General features: G+C 41.4%; 1 protein-coding gene and 1 pseudogene across 1 annotated transcript; both read left to right on the top strand.

The window, feature by feature from the left end:
* Positions 1-3,712: 3,712 nt before the first annotated feature.
* LOC139389521 (T-box transcription factor TBX3-like) lies at positions 3,713-6,755 on the top strand (annotated as a pseudogene).
* A 9,404-nt stretch (positions 6,756-16,159) lies between these two features.
* LOC139389928 (TM2 domain-containing protein 2-like) lies at positions 16,160-19,632 on the top strand. Its single transcript, XM_071136963.1, has 4 exons — positions 16,160-16,746; positions 16,964-17,051; positions 17,256-17,371; positions 17,964-19,632. Exons 1-4 carry the CDS (start codon positions 16,481-16,483, stop codon positions 18,175-18,177), a joined length of 684 nt encoding a protein of 227 aa, XP_070993064.1. The 5' UTR covers positions 16,160-16,480; the 3' UTR covers positions 18,178-19,632.
* Positions 19,633-20,061: the final 429 nt, after the last annotated feature.

Below are 20,061 nucleotides of genomic sequence, written 5' to 3'. Positions count from 1 at the left end.
GCCTGTAATTTCAGCCTGTTTTTGGTGGGATGTAGTTTTGGCCAGCCTGGTAACATCACCAGGTGGTAAATTAGTTATTAGACCAATAAGAAAATGATTTCCAAACTGCTCTGTCAACAAGTTGCTCTTTACTATAAGTGATTTTTGTTTATTTTTGACCATTCTTTAAACATTTTATCACAGTAATGTACTTAATTGTTACCCAGAAATTATTTGAGAAAAACGGCTGCATTGGACCTTTAATATTTGCCAAGGAAATGTATTTCTACCTGAACAATAAGTTAATAAAATAATTTGGCAAGATGATTGATTTGCATTGTACAGAATGTCATTCTGAATCCGCAGACCATCAATTCCAGTGTAGACTGTGGTACTACTTGTTCAGACTTTGAGTGTGCTGTGGTGTGTCACCTAATAACCAACCCACTCCTCTGACAAGCTCACTCTATAAGACTAAGATATCAGATGAATGTTGAAGTCACTTTGGTGCATAGGAGAGGGACAATGCCTGTCACCATAACATCTTTGCTTCCTGTTATTTGAACAGTGATAAGGATGTTCTTCATGCTCCCAGTACCCAAGAGGTCAGGGGACCTCCAGTAGAGGGTGGTACATTGGGCCCTTATCTCAGTTAATCCACAACTAAAGTATCATGTAATTGGTCAGATGCTGGATTAAATTATTGTGCTCATACATGAGAAGAGATAAAGAGATGATAGAACTAGTAATGGAACCAGAATGAGGAGCTCCACCCTATCTCTTTGAAAGTTACGGGCCGAACGGGCCCAAATTTGGAAATGGAGGGGACATTTGACACCTACGAAATGACGGGTGACGAGAAACCCAAACACCGGAACTACTACTGCTCGTTATCCCAACTGTAAGTCGTTCTGGATAAGAGCATCTGCTAAATGACTCAAGAGTAAATCACACGCATCCCATTCCTTCCCGACAGATTCTACGATACCAGTTATATTTACGTAGATCTGTCCATGAGAGATGAATTGTGCCCTGATGACAAAAAACTGGCATGGTTTGAACCAGGGGTGGGGGTGTCTCCATTTTGGATACTTCCTGAGACTGTACAGCATGTGTACACTGTTTCCACTATACAGTGATACCAGTGCAGTCTGTGTTGATGCTAGTTAGTGTTGGGTGACAACAAGGCTAAAATCTACTTCTGGGCAAGTGCTTCCCCAAGCACCGCTCAGCAAGTGGTGTCCCAGAGTCTGGACCCCTTATGTCCCTCATGTCCTAACAGGGGCATAATGTAGACGTTTTGCAGGGAGAGGATGTCGCTGGGCAGTGACCCAATAGAACTCTGCGGTTTATCCCGTGACAGGTTTCAGCTTGTGGCCAAGCCTACAAATAACAGCCAGGCGTCTTGTTTGCTCTCATTCTCTGTGGCCTGTTTCAGATTACTCACTGAGCCTTTGAAGTTTGCTGATGGACAGGCAGGGTTTTCCCCTTCCTCTCCTGCCAGAAAAATATTGGGTCATCATCAGTTCCGGCGCTGCTACATATCTAGTGTAACCCCAGAATTAGACTCATGCCTAGCTCAGGGTTTTATCATAGGTCACATGTTGTTGTATCTCCTGAATTCACAGCAAGTCCCTGGGTATCAGAAGGGTAAAACATCAGTTGGTTTGTCATAGTGATCCCTTGGTTTTGTTCACTGGATCACTATGTCAGCTCTACAGCACTGTGCTGTATACAGTGTCTGCCTTACTTGCATTTTAAAGATGAAAGAAATCTATAGTGTAGTAGCATAAGTAGTAGCATAAACCTTGTATCAATTCACACAAAATTGCAGAAAGGAAATTGACATAGCCAGCCTTGGTGAAAGCAAACTAATGACACTGGAGGTTTAACGCGTGTCTGAGACTTTGTGTCACGAACCTGCCGCTCTCACTCACTGAAGGGTTTCACTGGTACGTTCCTAGCCTGCCATGGACCATTGAGCAATAAAAAGGTCTGTAACTAAATCCAGAGACTAATCCAGCCTGGACAATCGCTGGCAGACCTTCTAGCTGTGCAGAGCAGAGGCCCTGGCTGCAGACTGTCCCCATGCAGCATGGTTCTCATGTCACAAGGCTGTCACCGTGTGGGTCCAGGAAACCATGGGGCACAGGAATGGCGTGGGAAGATTGAAGGGAATGTGTTTTAATAGGAATGCCAGCATTTAGGATGGTCACTGGTATTTTCTTGATTGTGCAGCAGTTAAATGTGGTCTTGGTCTATAAAATGAAAAATGTCCATTGAAACACTTTAAAAAAGTGACAGCAGAGGACAAGGTAGACAGAGTTATTGACTTTGAAATAAGAGTTGTCTGGCAGTCAGACATATTTGTTAAAATGATCACTGTCTGAACATTTGATTTGAGAAATAAATAAACATAGGCTACTTGATGATGAGACTGGTTTTGAATTGTAGCCAAGCATTTTGATCAATTGCCAATTGTGTACAATTAATTCTTAAAAATTAGCCTATAGTGGATAATAGTTGTCAAGTATGCCCTAAACTGTCATAATGAAATGTCTTTATGATTCTAATCATTCAAAACGAAAGTAATGCTTATAGTTAATGGATTAGCCTAAATACCTAAACACGTTAATAATCAGACATTCTCCAGCATTTTAGCTGATAATCTGGATAACCACACTGATTTAGGATACATTTGTATTTATTGATTGTGATGTGAAACATACTGTATGCTACTATCTACTATGTTTGCATACCACATTTACCTATTATTATAATAATGTTTATTTATTTAGCAGACGCACCTATCCAGAGTGATTACAGGAGAAATTCGGGTTAAGTGCCTTGCTCAAGAGCACATCGACAGATGTTTCACCTAGTCGGCTCGTGGAATCAATCCAGCAACATATCGGTTATTTGGCCCAACGCTCTTAACCACCTAGCTTCTTGCTCAAGACCCTAAGCCTACTCAGTCAAATTATTGTTGAGATGTGGATTTCAGCACCACACACACGTGGACAGCTCCTTGCTGCAATTATGCGCATTAAATCCTTGATTGCTCACTAACACTACGTCCGACTATATGGCTCTTGAAAGTTGTCTTTTGATCACCAGTGAGGTGGCAGAGACAGGATCGCATGTCGACCCAACACCCCAGGTTACAATATTGCTTACTGAACTCGCCACCTGACCCGTAAAAACACACCCATAATGGAATATACGACTGGTCCAAGGTGTCAAAGAGCCAATCAACTCTTGCTCGGGCGGTGCAACATATTAGCATAGTTCGGAAGGAAGACCATGAGCCAGGCGCACGCGGGTCTTTGATGGGATATTGCCTCTATCACAGTTTTTTTTTCTGGAACTCGTGAATAAGAATAGAAGATAATTGATTGCAATGAAAGATTATGGAATGCAATCAACCGGTAACATTTCGCCGGATTTAATTTATACACAAACGTGACAAATAAAATTGTCTGCACTGAAATTCGAAATAGTTGGCTATAGGGCTAGACCCATGCTACTTTTTTGTTCTGATAACAGTCACTTTTAAATTTCATTACGATGAAATGGCAACGAAATACCAGCTTGAAATAAACTTGAGAAAAATTTCACAGACTAGATATAGCCTCGCCCAAATATCAAACGTGTGTATTTAAGAAACGAAGGAAGACATCGGTTGTCATAAACCTTGAAACAACTTGAAATAAAGAAGCTGAATTATTTTTGAATGAGAGATCCAGTTGTACAGGGGGGGGGGGTATGGCATTCCAACCGTTTTTACCAAACACTGCTTCGGATATCACCATCGACACAATGCTGGCCCGACCACCTCCGTTTTTCCCTGTCATTGCACTAACTTCCCACAGGTCTCTTCGCTTGCCTGTTGCGCAAAGGCACCCCACGCTGGATCTAGGCAATGCCGAAACGATCATCCGCTTATCCTCGCTGGAACACCATGCTGCCACCCAGTCTGCCAAGCTCAGGCCTCCTAAAACGGGGGGGACAGAGGATGCCACCGAGGATGATCCAAAGGTTAACTTGGAGGCGAGGGACCTTTGGGCACAATTCCACAAATTCGGCACTGAAATGGTCATAACAAAATCAGGAAGGTAAATGTTATGACATATCATCAATAACCATGTAGACTATAACGTTGATCGTTTTTAATTTAGAGGACTGTAGGATGATTTGAAATCGATGTGTGTTCCCTTTACTCCAGGCGCATGTTTCCAGCGTTCAAAGCCAGATGTACTGGCTTGAACAAAATGGCAAAATATATTTTGCTGATAGATGTTGTGGCGGCCGACGAGTGCAGGTACAAGTTTCACAACTCACATTGGATGGTAGCAGGAAAGGCAGATCCTGAAATGCCAAAGAGGATGTACATACACCCAGACAGTCCCGCTTCTGGCGAGCAATGGATGTCAAAAGTGGTCAATTTTCACAAACTAAAATTGACAAACAACATCTTGGACAAGCATGGGTTTGTACGTTCCAAATATGCGTTTTGTGTTAATAATGTAGTATTTGCATGTGTAGTTTGACTCATTTAATGTATTGTTACATTAGCTACAATATAACTGAAATATACTATTTTGTATTGAACTGCGTAACGTTCCAGTTGATGACTAGGCCTAATGTATTCTTTAAAATGTATTTTGTCTCCAATTGCAGACGATTCTTAACTCAATGCACAAATACCAGGTTAGGTTTCACGTTGTAAGGGCCAACGATATCCTCCAACTGCCATTTAGCACGTTCATGACCTATGTCTTTTCTGAGACAGAATTCATCGCTGTAACTGCATATCAAAACGATAAGGTAGGCCCTTCGTAATTTTATAAAGCAAGTTTCAGAATATCATTATATTTTTCGTATTGGTAGACCTCTGGAAAATGGGAATTAAACGCATGACATAAATTACCCATAAAGAGTTTGTAAAGAGTTTATGTTGTGGCCTAAATTAATTACTGACTTATTGCTAAATAGCCTACTCTATTGCAGATTAGTTACCCAAGGCTCAATATCTGGCAAGCAATGAAATGTAGATTTTATGTTGTCAAATGTATTGTTCTAAATGTGCAATATTTTAATAAGGTTAACCTAACGGCTTATAAAACCTTTACGAACTTCTTGTGGAAAAAAATATTTTGTTTGAAACTATTCCTGAGCTATCCCTGTAATTAGCCTAAGAGACTCTGATTATTAGTGTTAAAATGTGATACATTTCTGGTCTAATGTTTATAAACATTACAGTCATTACAGTGATTTCTATATTTTCAGATTACACAACTAAAAATTGATAACAATCCTTTTGCCAAAGGATTCCGTGGCACTGGCAATGAGAGAAGAGAAAAAAGGTGAGACAAAAAAAACACAAACGTAAATTAATATAATAAATAATTTTAGAAACTCTTAATTGTCAAAACTTAAATATGTTATTTTTTGAGTAGGAAACAACTGGGGATTAATACACAAAAATCCAATGAGACGCGAATGCAAGAAGACAATGAAATCTCTTGTGACTCTTTGGATGAGGCTCAACTGAAAAGCGCAGGAAACTCAAAATCATCCGGTTTGTATGATAACGAAATGAACAGCTAAAAATGTTGCCTTAATTCTTACTATAAGAATTGCTTAGCCTCAACTTGTTCTCAGTTTACAAACAACAGTGGCTTTTTATAATCATGTTAGATGTCTGCGAAAGTGCAAGCGAAAGCAGTCAAGAAAGCAAGGATGGGCATTACGTTGGACAAGACTTGCGAAAAATCTCAACTGCCACAGAGAAACTGAAACCTGGTCCAAATATTATCACAGCGCACTGCAAAACGAACAGGGCTTTAGTGGACTCATTCGGCGCCGAAACAGACCCAGATAATCCAAAACAGGACCATATAAATGCCACAACTGGCGGTAGGACACGTTGCTTTAGAGCAGAGGAGTCGAATGCCACGGAGTCATTCCAGACTCTAACCGTGGAAACGGACCAAAGAGCTCACATCACAGGCCTAGAATGCAGTAATTTTCTTCACTGCTATTCTTATCCACCGGATTTATCAACACCCCGCTGCCCAAGTCAACATGCAGGGGAGAACTTTCTCCAGTGTAGCAGCCATGGGTCACAGGCTGGCAGCTGTGTCATCTGGCGGAGTGTGCGCCATGGGCACGGCTGGTATCCTGGCATCTTCTTTACAAAGAGTGTCAGGAACGTCAGGATTACCCGTGAACTTTCAGCAGCATGCTATGGCATCACAGGTATGCCAGTCATTTATTAATTTAGTAACGATACTCAATAGGCTGCCTTTATATGTGTGCCCATGACGCACGTAAATTAAGTAGGCTAATTTAAGTCTTTATTATGAAAATAACAGTAAACTTTGCTAGCTCTAACCGCTCTTTCTTTATTTCCCATGCAGGGCCTCACCGTTTCTCCAATTAGTGGTATTTTCCCCTACCCCTACTCCTATTTGGCAGCAGCGGCTCCTCAGTCCACCACAGCATCGACCCCAGTGCGCCCTCGAACCCGGTTCAGACCCTACTCCATTCCCAATAGCGTATCAGACAACTGTTCGACACCACTGAAATCTATTCATTTTAAGACTGATAGAGACGTGAATTGTTACATTTTTGGAAATAGTCCGATTGCTGCCAGATTGGACTGTAGGTCTACATCAGAGGTCAACATCAATTCCTTGCCACTTGGTTATTGTGCGCCACCAGCAAAGAGCGTATCCAGCAAGGATGGCATGGATCAGCTTCAATGTATGTAACAGTTGGTCAGCGGCCTAGACTCCTAGACAGATATTTATCTTCCTAGGGCATAAATCTAACAAACTGATCAAAATTTTCTTTATTGCATATGAATGAAGATTGAAGTGTTTGATATCAAACCAAAAGGCATTTAAAAAAGTATCATAATGCAGAATGTATAACATTGTTTACGTCTGTGGAATATGCTTGTGTGTTGTTACTGTAATTTGTTTGTTGGTGGCACTGAAGTTTATCTGCTATAAATCTCCAATGTTTTCACTCAGCCAATTACTTCTATAGAAACAGTTTTGAACCTCTATATTTTCCAACCAAACAACGAGTGTAGTTTCAAATGTAAATATGATTTATTTCGGTTTAGAAGTCTTTGAGAAATTGGAGAAATTAGTTTTCTATTCATTCACATTTTTATGGAGGAATGTTTTTGCTGACTTGTTAAACATTGAAAAGTCAATGGTGTGTCAATTACCAATATCATTTGCAGTTTTAATATTTTATGAAGACAATATTGTCAAAATAACCATTACATGTTTTTGTAGATCCAAAACAATTGTCACAATATTTTTGGGGAGAATCTTGTATACCTAGAAATTATTACAACCAATTATTGGTTTAACAGACATAGGCCTATAGCTCTTTGCATGATTGTTAATTTTAATAACTGCACTTGAATGTGTTTTATGAACTCCACAAAATAATGTTAAACGAAATAAAAGTATTCTGTTTAATGGTCTATTTATGTTTTAATGATTGAGGAAGTTTTTGAATGGATGTTCATATCTATGCACTTTATGTTTTAAAAGTTTCATATTATTTAAAACGAAAAAAGTTATACATTAATTGGCTACATCCGTACTGTGTACGTTTTGAACACTTCAAAATGATACCTACTTTGCTAAATTATTTAATTTGTTTATCCCAATGTTGGCTACTTTCATTTGAATACCTATAAAAAATATTGTTCCAAAGATATGTATTTTTAAGTTATTGTTCTTCATTAGATGATAAATGGTATTGTTGGATATATCGTTCCGTTATCTCTTTAAACAAATGGTCATATATAGTGCCAAATACGGGTCATTTGGCTTGTAACCATAGCGGAACCCTTTTGCTGCTATATGGAACCTTTTATTGAAGATTCTATAAAGAGCAGGGCTCATAAGGTTCTAAATGGAACCAGTATGGTGCTAAAAAGCAGGGTTTCCCAAACTCGAATCTGGGGGGGACCTGGTTGCATCACTACCCTAGCACTACACAGCTGATTTAAATGTGGGCAGGGCCGAGTTTGGGAAACTCTGCTATAAAAAAAACATTTCCTAAAGTTCTATATACTACCAACAAAAGGTTACAATCCTTTTTGGGACTAGAACACTTTTAATGGGTCTCTATAGAACCTTTATGGAAAATGGCTTCATAAATAACATTTCTCAATCTCAAGGATACAGGGTTTTTTAAAATTCTGGTTTAATAGCTACATTGTATTGATAATATCCCCCGCTGGGTGCCAGTGGTGTAAAGTACTTAAGTAAGAATACTTCAAAGTACTACTTAAGTAGTTTTTTAGAGTATCTGTATTTTACTTTACTATTTATATTTTTGACAACGTTTACTTTTACTTCACTACATTCTTAAAGAAAATATTGTATTTTTACTCCATACATTTTCCCTGACAATCTAAAGTAATCCTTGCAGTTTGAACGCTGAGCAGAACAGGATCTGAAAATTCACGCACTTATCAAGAGAACACGTGGTCATCCCTACAGCCTATGTAGTGCATATTTTGTAAATAATGTCTGAGTTTCGGAGTGTGCTCCTGGCTATGCGTACATTTTAAAATAAGAACATGTTGCAGCTTAATATAAGGAATTCGAAATTAATTATACTTTTACTTTTGATACTTAAGTAAAGTATATTTTAGCAATTAAATGTATTGTTGATACTTAAGTATATTTAAAACCAAATACTTTTAGACTTTTACTCAAATAGTATTTTACCGGGTGACTTTTACATGAGTAACTTGTTATTAACGAATCTATACTTTTACTCTATGACAATTGGGTACCTTTTCCACCACTGCTGGGTGCACGTTTTGGTTTTTACCCTAGCACTAAACAGCTGATTTAAATGTGGGCAGGATCGAGTTTGGGAAACTCTGCTATAAAAAACCCTTTCCTAAAGATCTATATACTACCAACAAAAGGTTACTACCCTTTTTGGGACTATGACACTTTTTTTTATGGTTCTTTATAGAACCTTTATGGAGAATGGCTCTCTAAATAACTTTTCTCAATTTCAAAGGTTCTTTGTAGAACCATACAGGTACAACCAAACCTCTGAAAGATTTACTAGCCAAAGAGAATGACTGGTCATGGGGTCACATGCAACAGGTAGCGTTTGACAAAATCAAAGGAGATCTGGCCTCACAGAGAGTGCTGGCCCAGTACCGTCCCCACGCTAAGACAAAAGTATCAGCAGATGCATCATCCTTTGGGCTAGGGGCGGTCCTCACACAGATGCAGGACAACATGGAGTGGCGTCCAATAGCATACATCTCCCGAAGCTTATCCGACACAGAGCAAAGATATGCTCAAGTGGAGAAGGAGGCGTTGGCTATCACATGGGCATGTGAAAGGCTCAGCCAATACCTTATTGGCCTGCAGTTTACAGCAGAGACTGACCACAAACCACTGTTGGCTCTGTTAGGGACAAAAGCACTGGACGACTTGCCTCCCAGAGTTCTGCGCTTCCATCTCAGATTACTGAGGTTCACCTACAAGATGGTGTATGTGCCAGGGAAGGCACTGATCACAGCAGATGCACTCTCCAGGGCCCCAAATAAACGTCCATTATCAGAGGAGGAGCAATGTCTAGAGGGTGAGGTACAGGTGTCCATTAATGCAATAAGGGACAGTCTACCTGCATCTCAGACCAAACTGCAGCAGATTGCAGAGGAGCAACAACGAGACCACATCTGCCAACAGATAGTGCGGCAGTGCAAAAAGGGATGGCCCAGGCAGGAGGAACTGCCTCAGCTGCTGAAGCCCTATTGAGTGCACCAAAGTGACTTCCACTGTAATGGAGACCTTCTCATGAAAGGACAACGGATAGTTATCCCAGAGACTCTACAACCAGAAATGCTAGACAGAGTGCATGATGGACACATGGGGATAACCAAATGCAGACTGAGGGCTCAACAGTCAGTGTGGTGGCTTGGTCTGAGTACTCAGATTGCCAAGCTAGTGGCCCAGTGTGAGGTCTGTACAAAATGTCAACCTTGTCATCTGGAGCCAATGATGGCAACGGAGCTGCCAAAATGGCCATGGCAAAAGGCATATGTTCTATTGGAAAAATGACACTTATCTGCTAGTGGTAGATTACTATTCAAGATACATTGAAATAGCAAAGACACCCATAACCACATCAGCTGGTGTTATCAATGGATTAAAGTTAATTTTTTCCAGGCAAGGGGTCGCTGAGATCCTGGTTACAGATAACGCTCCCCAGTTCTCTGCGAGCTCCTTTTCTGCTTTTGCCGCAGAATATGACTTCATACATGTGACCAGTAGCCCCTACCATGCACAGAGTAATGGTGAGGCAGAGAGAGCTGTGAAAACAGTCAAGGGACTGCTGAAAAATAACAAGGATCCATACAGGGCTCTGTTAGCTTACAGAGTTACACCACTGCATCATGGGCCGTCGCCTGCCGAGCTCCTGATGGGCAGGAGGCTGCTTTCCCCATTGCCTGTCTCGCCGGCTCAGCTTAAACCCTGATGGCCTAACAGAAAGGCCTTCGCTGAGAGGGATGTGGGGATGTGAAGCCACCAGAGTGGCTGAAAGACTATGTTACGTGAAGAGAAAACACACTGCTGGGGAACATACCCAGCACAAAGAGACTGTACCTAAGTTAATGTTCATACTGTGTGATTTAATGCTTTCATACTGTTTCAGGATGGGAAGTAGCATGTTAGAGAATAATACTGGTTTCCAAATTGCATTTCAGTTATGCTTCAGTGGTTATGCATGTTGAGTTCTTGTTCATGGGAGAGGGGAAGATGTAGTAGGATGTCCCTTGGGGGCATCCGTACCTATGTAGTACATGCAAGGGTTAGGTTAATAAACAGTCTGGAGCTAGAACCTCGTTGTCATGCGTCTTTATTTTAGATCATACTACAGTTTTAATCAAAACAAATAACATTTTATTTGTCACATGCGCCGAATACAACAGGTGTATAATACAACAGACCTTACAGTGAAATGCTTACTTACAAGCCCCTAACCAACAATGTCGTTTTAAGAAAATACCTAAAAAAAAGTAAAAGATAAAAATAACAAATAATTAAAGAGCAGCAGTAAAATAACAATAGAAAGGCTATATACAGGGGGTACCGGATACAGAGTCAACGTGCGGGGGCACCGGAGAGTCGAGGTAATTGAGGTAATATGTACATGTAGGTAGAGTTATTAAAGTGATGATGCGTAGATAATAACAGAGAGTAGCAGCAGCATAGAAGGGGGGAGGGGGCAATGTGAATAGTCTGGGTAGCCATTTGATTAGGTGTTCAGGTGTCTTGGGGGTAGAAGCTGTTTAGAAGCCTCTTGGACCTAGACTTGGCGCTCCAGTACTGTTTGCCATGCAGTAGCAGAGAGAACAGTCTATGACTAGGGTGGCTGGAGTCTTTGACAATTTTTAGGGCCTTCCTCTGACCGTCTGGTATGGAGGTCCTGGATGGCAGGAAGCTTGGCCCCAGTGATGCACTGGGCCGTACAAACTATCCTCTGTAGTGCCTTGTGGTCGGAGGCCGAGCAGTTGTCATACCAGGCAGTGATGCAACCAGTCAGGATGCTCTCGATGGTGCAGCTGTAGAATCTTTTGAGGATCTGAGGACCCATGCCAAATCTTTTCTGTCTCCTGAGGGGAAATAGGTTTTATCTTGCCCTCTTCACGACTGTCTTGGTGTGCTTGGACCATGTTAGTTTGTTGGTGATGTGGACGCCAAGGAACTTGAAGCTCTCAACCTGCTCCACTAGAGCCCCGTCAATGAGAATGGGGGCTTGCTCATCTCCTTTGTCTTGATCACGTTGAGGGAGAGGTTGTTGTCCTTGTACCACACGGTCAGGTTTCTAACCTCCTCCCTATAGGCTGTCTCATTGTTGTCAGTGATCAGGCCTTCCAAATCAAATCAAATCAAATCAAATTTTATTTGTCACATACACATGGTTAGCAGATGTTAATGCGAGTGTAGCGAAATGCTTGTGCTTCTAGTTCCGACAATGCAGTAATAACCAACAAGTAATCTAGCTAACAATTCCAGAACTACTACCTTATAGACACAAGTGTAAGGGGATAAAGAATATGTACATAAAGATATATGAATGAGTGATGGTACAGAGCGGCATAGGCAAGATACAGTAGATGGTATTGAGTACAGTACAGTGCCTTGCGAAAGTATTCGGCCCCCTTGAACTTTGCGACCTTTTGCCACATTTCAGGCTTCAAACATAAAGATATAAAACTGTATTTTTTTGTGAAGAATCAACAACAAGTGGGACACAATCATGAAGTGGAACAACATTTATTGGATATTTCAAACTTTTTTAACAAATCAAAAACTGAAAAATTGGGCGTGCAAAATTATTCAGCCCCCTTAAGTTAATACTTTGTAGCGCCACCTTTTGCTGCGATTACAGCTGTAAGTCGCTTGGGGTATGTCTCTATCAGTTTTGCACATCGAGAGACTGACATTTATTCCCATTCCTCCTTGCAAAACAGCTCGAGCTCAGTGAGTTTGGATGGAGAGCATTTGTGAACAGCAGTTTTCAGTTCTTTCCACAGATTCTCGATTGGATTCAGGTCTGGACTTTGACTTGGCCATTCTAACACCTGGATATGTTTATTTTTGAACCATTCCATTGTAGATTTTGCTTTATGTTTTGGATCATTGTCTTGTTGGAAGACAAATCTCCGTCCCAGTCTCAGGTCTTTTGCAGACTCCATCAGGTTTTCTTCCAGAATGGTCCTGTATTTGGCTCCATCCATCTTCCCATCAATTTTAACCATCTTCCCTGTCCCTGCTGAAGAAAAGCAGGCCCAAACCATGATGCTGCCACCACCATGTTTGACAGTGGGGATGGTGTGTTCAGCTGTGTTGCTTTTACGCCAAACATAACGTTTTGCATTGTTGCCAAAAAGTTCAATTTTGGTTTCATCTGACCAGAGCACCTTCTTCCACATGTTTGGTGTGTCTCCTAGGTGGCTTGTGGCAAACTTTAAACAACACTTTTTATGGATATCTTTAAGAAATGGCTTTCTTCTTGCCACTCTTCCATAAAGGCCAGATTTGTGCAATATACAACTGATTGTTGTCCTATGGACAGAGTCTCCCACCTCAGCTGTAGATCTCTGCAGTTCATCCAGAGTGATCATGGGCCTCTTGGCTGCATCTCTGATCAGTCTTCTCCTTGTATGAGCTGAAAGTTTAGAGGGACGGCCAGGTCTTGGTAGATTTGCAGTGGTCTGATACTCCTTCCATTTCAATATTATCGCTTGCACAGTGCTCCTTGGGATGTTTAAAGCTTGGGAAATCTTTTTGTATCCAAATCCGGCTTTAAACTTCTTCACAACAGTATCTCGGACCTGCCTGGTGTGTTCCTTGTTCTTCATGATGCTCTCTGCGCTTTTGACGGACCTCTGAGACTATCACAGTGCTGGTGCATTTATACGGAGACTTGATTACACACAGGTGGATTGTATTTATCATCTTTAGTCATTTAGGTCAACATTGGATCATTCAGAGATCCTCACTGAACTTCTGGAGAGAGTTTGCTGCACTGAAAGTAAAGGGGCTGAATAATTTTGCACGCCCAATTTTTCAGTTTTTGATTTGTTAAAAAAGTTTGAAATATCCAATAAATGTCGTTCCACTTCATGATTGTGTCCCACTTGTTGTTGATTCTTCACAAAAAAATACAGTTTTATATCTTTATGTTTGAAGCCTGAAATGTGGCAAAAGGTCGCAAAGTTCAAGGGGGCCGAATACTTTCGCAAGGCACTGTATATACATATGAGATGAGTATGTAAACAAAGTGGCATAGTTAAAGTGGCTAGTGATACATGTATTACATAAAGATGCAGTAGATGATATAGAGTACAGTATATACGTATACATATGAGATGAATAATGTAGGGTATGTAAACATTATATTAGGTAGCATTGTTTAAAGTGGCTAGTGATATATTTTACATCATTTCCCATCAATTCCCATTATTAAAGTGGCTGGAGTTGAGTCAGTGTGTTGGCAGCAGCCACTCAATGTTAGTGGTGGCTGTTTAACAGTCTGATGGCCTTGAGATAGAAGCTGTTTTTCAGTCTCTCGGTCCCAGCTTTGATGCACCTGTACTGACCTCGTCTTCTGGATGATAGCGGGGTGAACAGGCAGTGGCTAGGGTGGTTGTTGTCCTTGATGATCTTTATGGCCTTCCTGTGACATCGGGTGGTGTAGGTGTCCTGGAGGGCAGGTAGTTTGCCCCCGGTGATGCGTTGTGCAGACCTCACTACCCTCTGGAGAGCCTTACGGTTGTGGGCGGAGCAGTTGCTGTACCAGGCGGTGATACAGCCCGACAGGATGCTCTCGATTGTGCATCTGTAGAAGTTTGTGAGTGCTTTTGGTGACAAGCCGGATTTCTTCAGCCTCCTGAGGTTGAAGAGGCGCTGCTGCGCCTTCTTCACGATGCTGTCTGTGTGGGTGGACCAATTCAGTTTGTCTGTGATGTGTACGCCGAGGAACTTAAAACTTACTACCCTCTCCACTACTGTTCCATCGATCTGGATAGGGGGGTGTTCCCTCTGCTGTTTCCTGAAGTCCACAATCATCTCCTTAGTTTTGTTGACGTTGAGTGTGAGGTTATTTTCCTGACACCACACTCCGAGGGCCCTCACCTCCTCCCTGTAGGCCGTCTCGTCGTTGTTGGTAATCAAGCCTACCACTGTTGTGTCGTCCGCAAACTTGATGATTGAGTTGGAGGCGTGTGTGGCCACGCAGTCGTGGGTGAACAGGGAGTACAGGAGAGGGCTCAGAACGCACCCTTGTGGGGCCCCCGTGTTGAGGATCAGCGTGGTGGATGTGTTGTTACCTACCCTCACCACCTGGGGGCAGCCCGTCAGGAAGTCCAGGATCCAGTTGCAGAGGGAGGTGTTTAGTCCCAGGGTCCTTAGCTTAGTGATGAGCTTTGAGGGCACTATGGTGTTGAACGCTGAGCTGTGGTCAATGAATAGCATTCTCACATAGGTGTTCCTTTTGTCCGGGTGTGAAAGGGCAGTGTGGAGTGCAATCGAGATTGCATCATCTGTGGATCTGTTGGGGCGGTATGCAAATTGGAGTGGGTCTAGAGTTTCTGGGATGATGGTGTTGATGGAGCCATGACCAGCCTTTCAAAGCATTTCATGGCTTCAGACGTGAGTGCTACGGGTCAGTAGTCATTTAGGCAGGTTACCTTAGTGTTCTTGGGAACAGGGACTATGGTGGGATGCTTGAAACATGTTGGCATTACAGACTCAGACAGGGAGAGGTTGAAAATGTCAGTGAAGACACTTGCCAGTTGGTCAGCGCATACTTGGAGTACACGTCCTGGTAATCCGTCTGGCCCTGCGGCCTTGTGAATGTTGACCTGTTTAAAGGTCTTACTCACATCGGCTGCAAGAGCGGGTGATCACACAGTAATAGCTACATTGTATTGTTAAAATCCCATAGGTTTCATTATTATGTTTATTAATAAGTTGAATCAGATGTGCTATCTCTGGAACAGCTGGGGATCCGTGAGGAGAGAATTGAGAACTACTGATTTATTCAACCATCCTCAACAAGGCCATACATAAGTCTTTCACAAAACACCATCACTGGCCATAATCATATATAACATGAAAAAGCATAACGCAACAGATTAGAGAAACAGGAATGACACTCACTGATGGCTGCACAAAAAGAGCTGTGCACAAACCACGCCCCAACATATTATAATGAGCCACTGCCCCTACATTTGAATTATCACTAAATTAGGAAATAACCCTTTTTTGAACTGTGAATAACCATTAAAAGGCTCAAAGGGTCAGAATGGTTCCACATAGAACCACCACCCTTCCCAAAGAACCCTTGAGGAACCCACATGTTTTAGTGTGTAGAGGTTGTTCTGATATAGGCATATACACATATAGATATATTTGATTTCTAAAATGTTTATTTGTCTAATTTGGAACGTCTTACTTCAGGAAATATTTTAAAGGTACAAAGGTAGGCTTCTTGTGTTTTGGAGCGCACACGCTCATGCATGTCTCACTCCACCACAATAGATGGCGGCATTGGCATTGAGTTGCGTTAGAGTTCACTGCCGTAAAAAAAGTAGAACAATTATAAGATTCGGGTCACATCCTGTTTCACCCCAGCTGGAGGAAATAACAAAACAACGAGACTTTTCATTGTTCTCATCTTTGAAATACGCTACTCATATATCGGTATGATGTGAAACACTAATAAATTGAATCTGTATTAGCCAACCTATTCGACAGGAAACTGTTAGATTGCGATCAGATATTATCTTCGTTCTGTTAGCTTGTTAGCTAGCCAGCAAGCTAGTCATTGCTTTCTAACGGACGATTTTTCCAATCTAATGTAGCCAACAATCTAGCACGCTAGCTAGCTATAACATAGCCGCAGTTCAACCAAAGTTGAGAAGATGGCTAGGATTTCACTTAATTACATACTGATGTGCGGGCAAGTTCTCTTGCTACTGTCAGTGTTGCTTTTGCAATGTTTGGAAGGAATATACTCCCAGAATTCATCAGACTCACCCGGACAGAGGGCAACAACAGCTGCATTCAGTGCCAGTGAGCAGCCACAAGATAACGTGACGACGTATCACATCATACCAGTTGAACGCGTGAATTATACTGAACTGTATGAATACAGGCCTCCGTCACCAGTTGTCCTCTGCAGCTATCTGTAAGTATTTTATTTGTGTTTCAATAACAACAGTGCAACATCAATTTGCTTTCAGAGACTGCCCTCTCAAAATTGATGTGTGTCACCCCCTTGCTTTTATTTTTCGGAGGGGCTTAGAGCCCTGTCCACCCTGCCTGTTTTCTAAACGCCCATATACAGTTCTTCACGTGCTACACAGAATAAATACGTAATTTCAACTTTTTCTGTGCATGTGAAGACCAGAGGAGTTCATCCACTGTCAAGATCCAGTGGACCATGCACAGAACTCCACTGCCATTCTGGAAATGGGACACGGTTGTTGGAAGGTATGTCAAACCGTAGTGGATAGCCCCCCCCCCCCCCCCCCCCCCAACCTGCTCTGTGGCCTTACATTATCATAATTTGATAACTAGTCATAAACAGAGGTTATGGGCGTAGTTGAACATTCATGTCAGATTCTTGCTATTTCATGTGTAGACTTTATTGTGTCATCTCATCTGTCGTTTTACTAAATCAACACCTTTATTTAGTTTGGGGGGCAGGTACACAAAGACGTGAATCACACACCAGTCATCTGCACGGCACTGGATGACATTGAATGTGCTGGACCCAGGGAGTTCCTGAGAGGGAATGAGCCCTGCATCAAGTAAGGGAGAATCTAGCTACTGTACTTGACTCTGCAGTTTCTGACAAGCTCATGTATCATTGATTGTTGTTATATGATGATAATAGTCATTCCCAGTTTACGGTACAGATAGACACCATGCCTGACTTCACTAGCATTCAACAGGTTTGAAATACCTGCTTGGAGGTCAATACTATATATATATACTTACCTGTCCTGGACTTGGACATTTAAATGGTTTTGGAAGCTAACATGGATTTACCACTAGAGAGCAGTATTTACAAACCAATAGAACACATTCCTTTACATCATGTTACGTTACTTTTAATGGCCCATGGCTGGATGGGATACCGCTTATGTCAAATTGACAGTTGTTTTTTGGGGGCATTTTAGCTAACCCTAACCCCTTTCCTAACCTTATTAAATTATCATAACCCACTATATTAATTATCCTTACCTGCTGCGTACTTTTTCCTAACCTGATACGTAAAGTCAATTTTGGTCAATTCTGACATAAGCTGTATCCCATCTAATCAGAATTATTTTAATTGGCTCCCCTGGTCTTTTCTTCCAGTTATTGACACCTCTCCTCTCTGCCTTGTTGTAATTTCAGGTACACTGGCCACTATTTCATCACCACCCTGCTGTACTCGTTCTTTCTGGGTTGCTTTGGAGTGGACAGGTTCTGCCTGGGGCATACAGGCACAGCCGTGGGCAAGCTACTGACCCTAGGAGGCCTTGGCATCTGGTGGTTCGTGGACCTCATCCTCCTCATCACCGGAGGCCTCATGCCCAGTGATAACAGCAACTGGTGTACCTTCTACTGAGACCAGAGAGCATGGGTTGAAAACCATTCAAAAGCATACTTTGAGATATTGTCAATGAGGCCCTTTATCCATTTCCTCAGAGTCAGATGAACTCGAGGATACCATTTTTATGTCTCTGTGTCCAGTATGGAGGAAGTCAGAGGTAGTTCTTCAAGTAAATGCTAACTAGCATTAGCGCAATGACTGGAAGTCAATGGTTATCTACTAGCATGTTAGCATTGGCTCGCGAAACTACCTCTGACTTCCTCCATACTGGACACAGATATAAAAATGGTATACACAAGTATATCTGACTCTGCGGAAGTAGATAAAGGGCCTTATTGCAAAATCACAAAGTATCCCTTTAAGGTGGGTTTGCGTTGCGGAGATTCGGGACAACTAAGTATCATCGCTTATATGTGAATTACAGGTCAGAGCAGTCTGAGCACGTGTCAGAGGCCTTTATCTCAGATTCTCCTAGAGAATAATGTCACCTGACAGGGTATCACTTTATGCTTGCGCACGCCATAGATGGCAATTATTCGCTTGTCTGCTGTTTCCGCAATTTAAATCCAGCTTCAGTCTTTCATCAGTCTTTCGTCTCTCATCGTGGGATAACTAGAGGAGTAGTTGTGAAAGATGTGTGATGTGGACCAGGGGCGTGGTTGGCATGTGGCTGGTGTAGGTTTTATTTTGTTGTAAAGGTTAGAGCACTGAACTGTTGAAGCAAAGAAAATGGGTTGTTGCTGTGTTATCTATATGAAAGCTTAAATCTAGGCTATAAGTTTCATCATGCGATTTATACGTGCACAAACTGCACAACATCTGAGGCATTACCATGTCTGACCATCTGATGAGGAGTCTAAATATTTGTGTTCTATCCAATCACTGAAGCTTTGTAATGGCGTATAAGTCAACCATTTGAGCTATTCAGTGTTTGTGACATAAGTTTTCATACTGTGGTCTTTTCCAAGTCTCATCAAACCATTGTTGCGTTATGGGATTGAATTTCACTCTTGATTCCTAATAATTTACCCCACTTAACTAAAGCCCAAATTTCACATTTGACATTATATGTACATAGTACCTGTATACATATTGTTATTTTGGCCTCAACTTTTAGCTTTTGTACCCGTACTGGTTGCAGGGTTATAGAGATTACTCCAAATGTACTTCTGATTTAGTGTTCCAAATGAAAACAATTAGATTGAGGAATGCTGTATGTACCCTCAATTCTGTGATTGTTTTTTATTATTTTGTTATGCATTGAAATGTTTAACTTTATTTTCCCTATGTCCTTTCAATATAGGAAAAATGTGAAAATGACAGTCTTCTGTAAATATGGTCAAAAGTCTACCGGTTAATTTTATGGTATGTGTCTTGTAAAATGACAGGTTGAGAAAAACAGAAGAAGGAATGCAAACTGTGTGTGTGCTATCAAGTATTTGTGGTTCAATAAAATGTTTCTCAAGGTTGGTTAAATGTATTTCTACTTGAATCTGATTTGTTGCATCTGACATGCTAAGTGGAAAGATGGAAGCATGCATAGAAAAAAAGAACCATGTTTTTCAGATTGATTGTGTTTTTTTTCTGTACACTTGATGACAAGAGTGCTACCATTAAAAATTCCAGTACACAGAAAAGAAAAAAGGTTTCAAAGCCAAACACTATAAAGATTTTAGTGTAAGTGCCCACAAATGTCATTCACCACTTCGAGGTAAGGATGTTATTGTACATGAATAAAAACACAATTGGTACTTGCCTCTAACTGCCTATACAAACTGTAGAGCTGAATATATTCTCTAAACACATTGAATTCAATAGTTTTGGTAGAAAAATAAGGGCAGCACAGTTTAATTTGTATTTGTTTTCAACTTCATTTAGCAGACGCTCATATCCAGAGTG

This window comes from Oncorhynchus clarkii, chromosome 30 (assembly GCF_045791955.1).
Source record: "Oncorhynchus clarkii lewisi isolate Uvic-CL-2024 chromosome 30, UVic_Ocla_1.0, whole genome shotgun sequence".
NCBI lineage: Eukaryota > Metazoa > Chordata > Actinopteri > Salmoniformes > Salmonidae > Oncorhynchus > Oncorhynchus clarkii.
The sequence above is the reverse complement of the archived record's forward strand: the minus strand, read 5'-3'. Positions and strand labels throughout refer to the sequence as shown.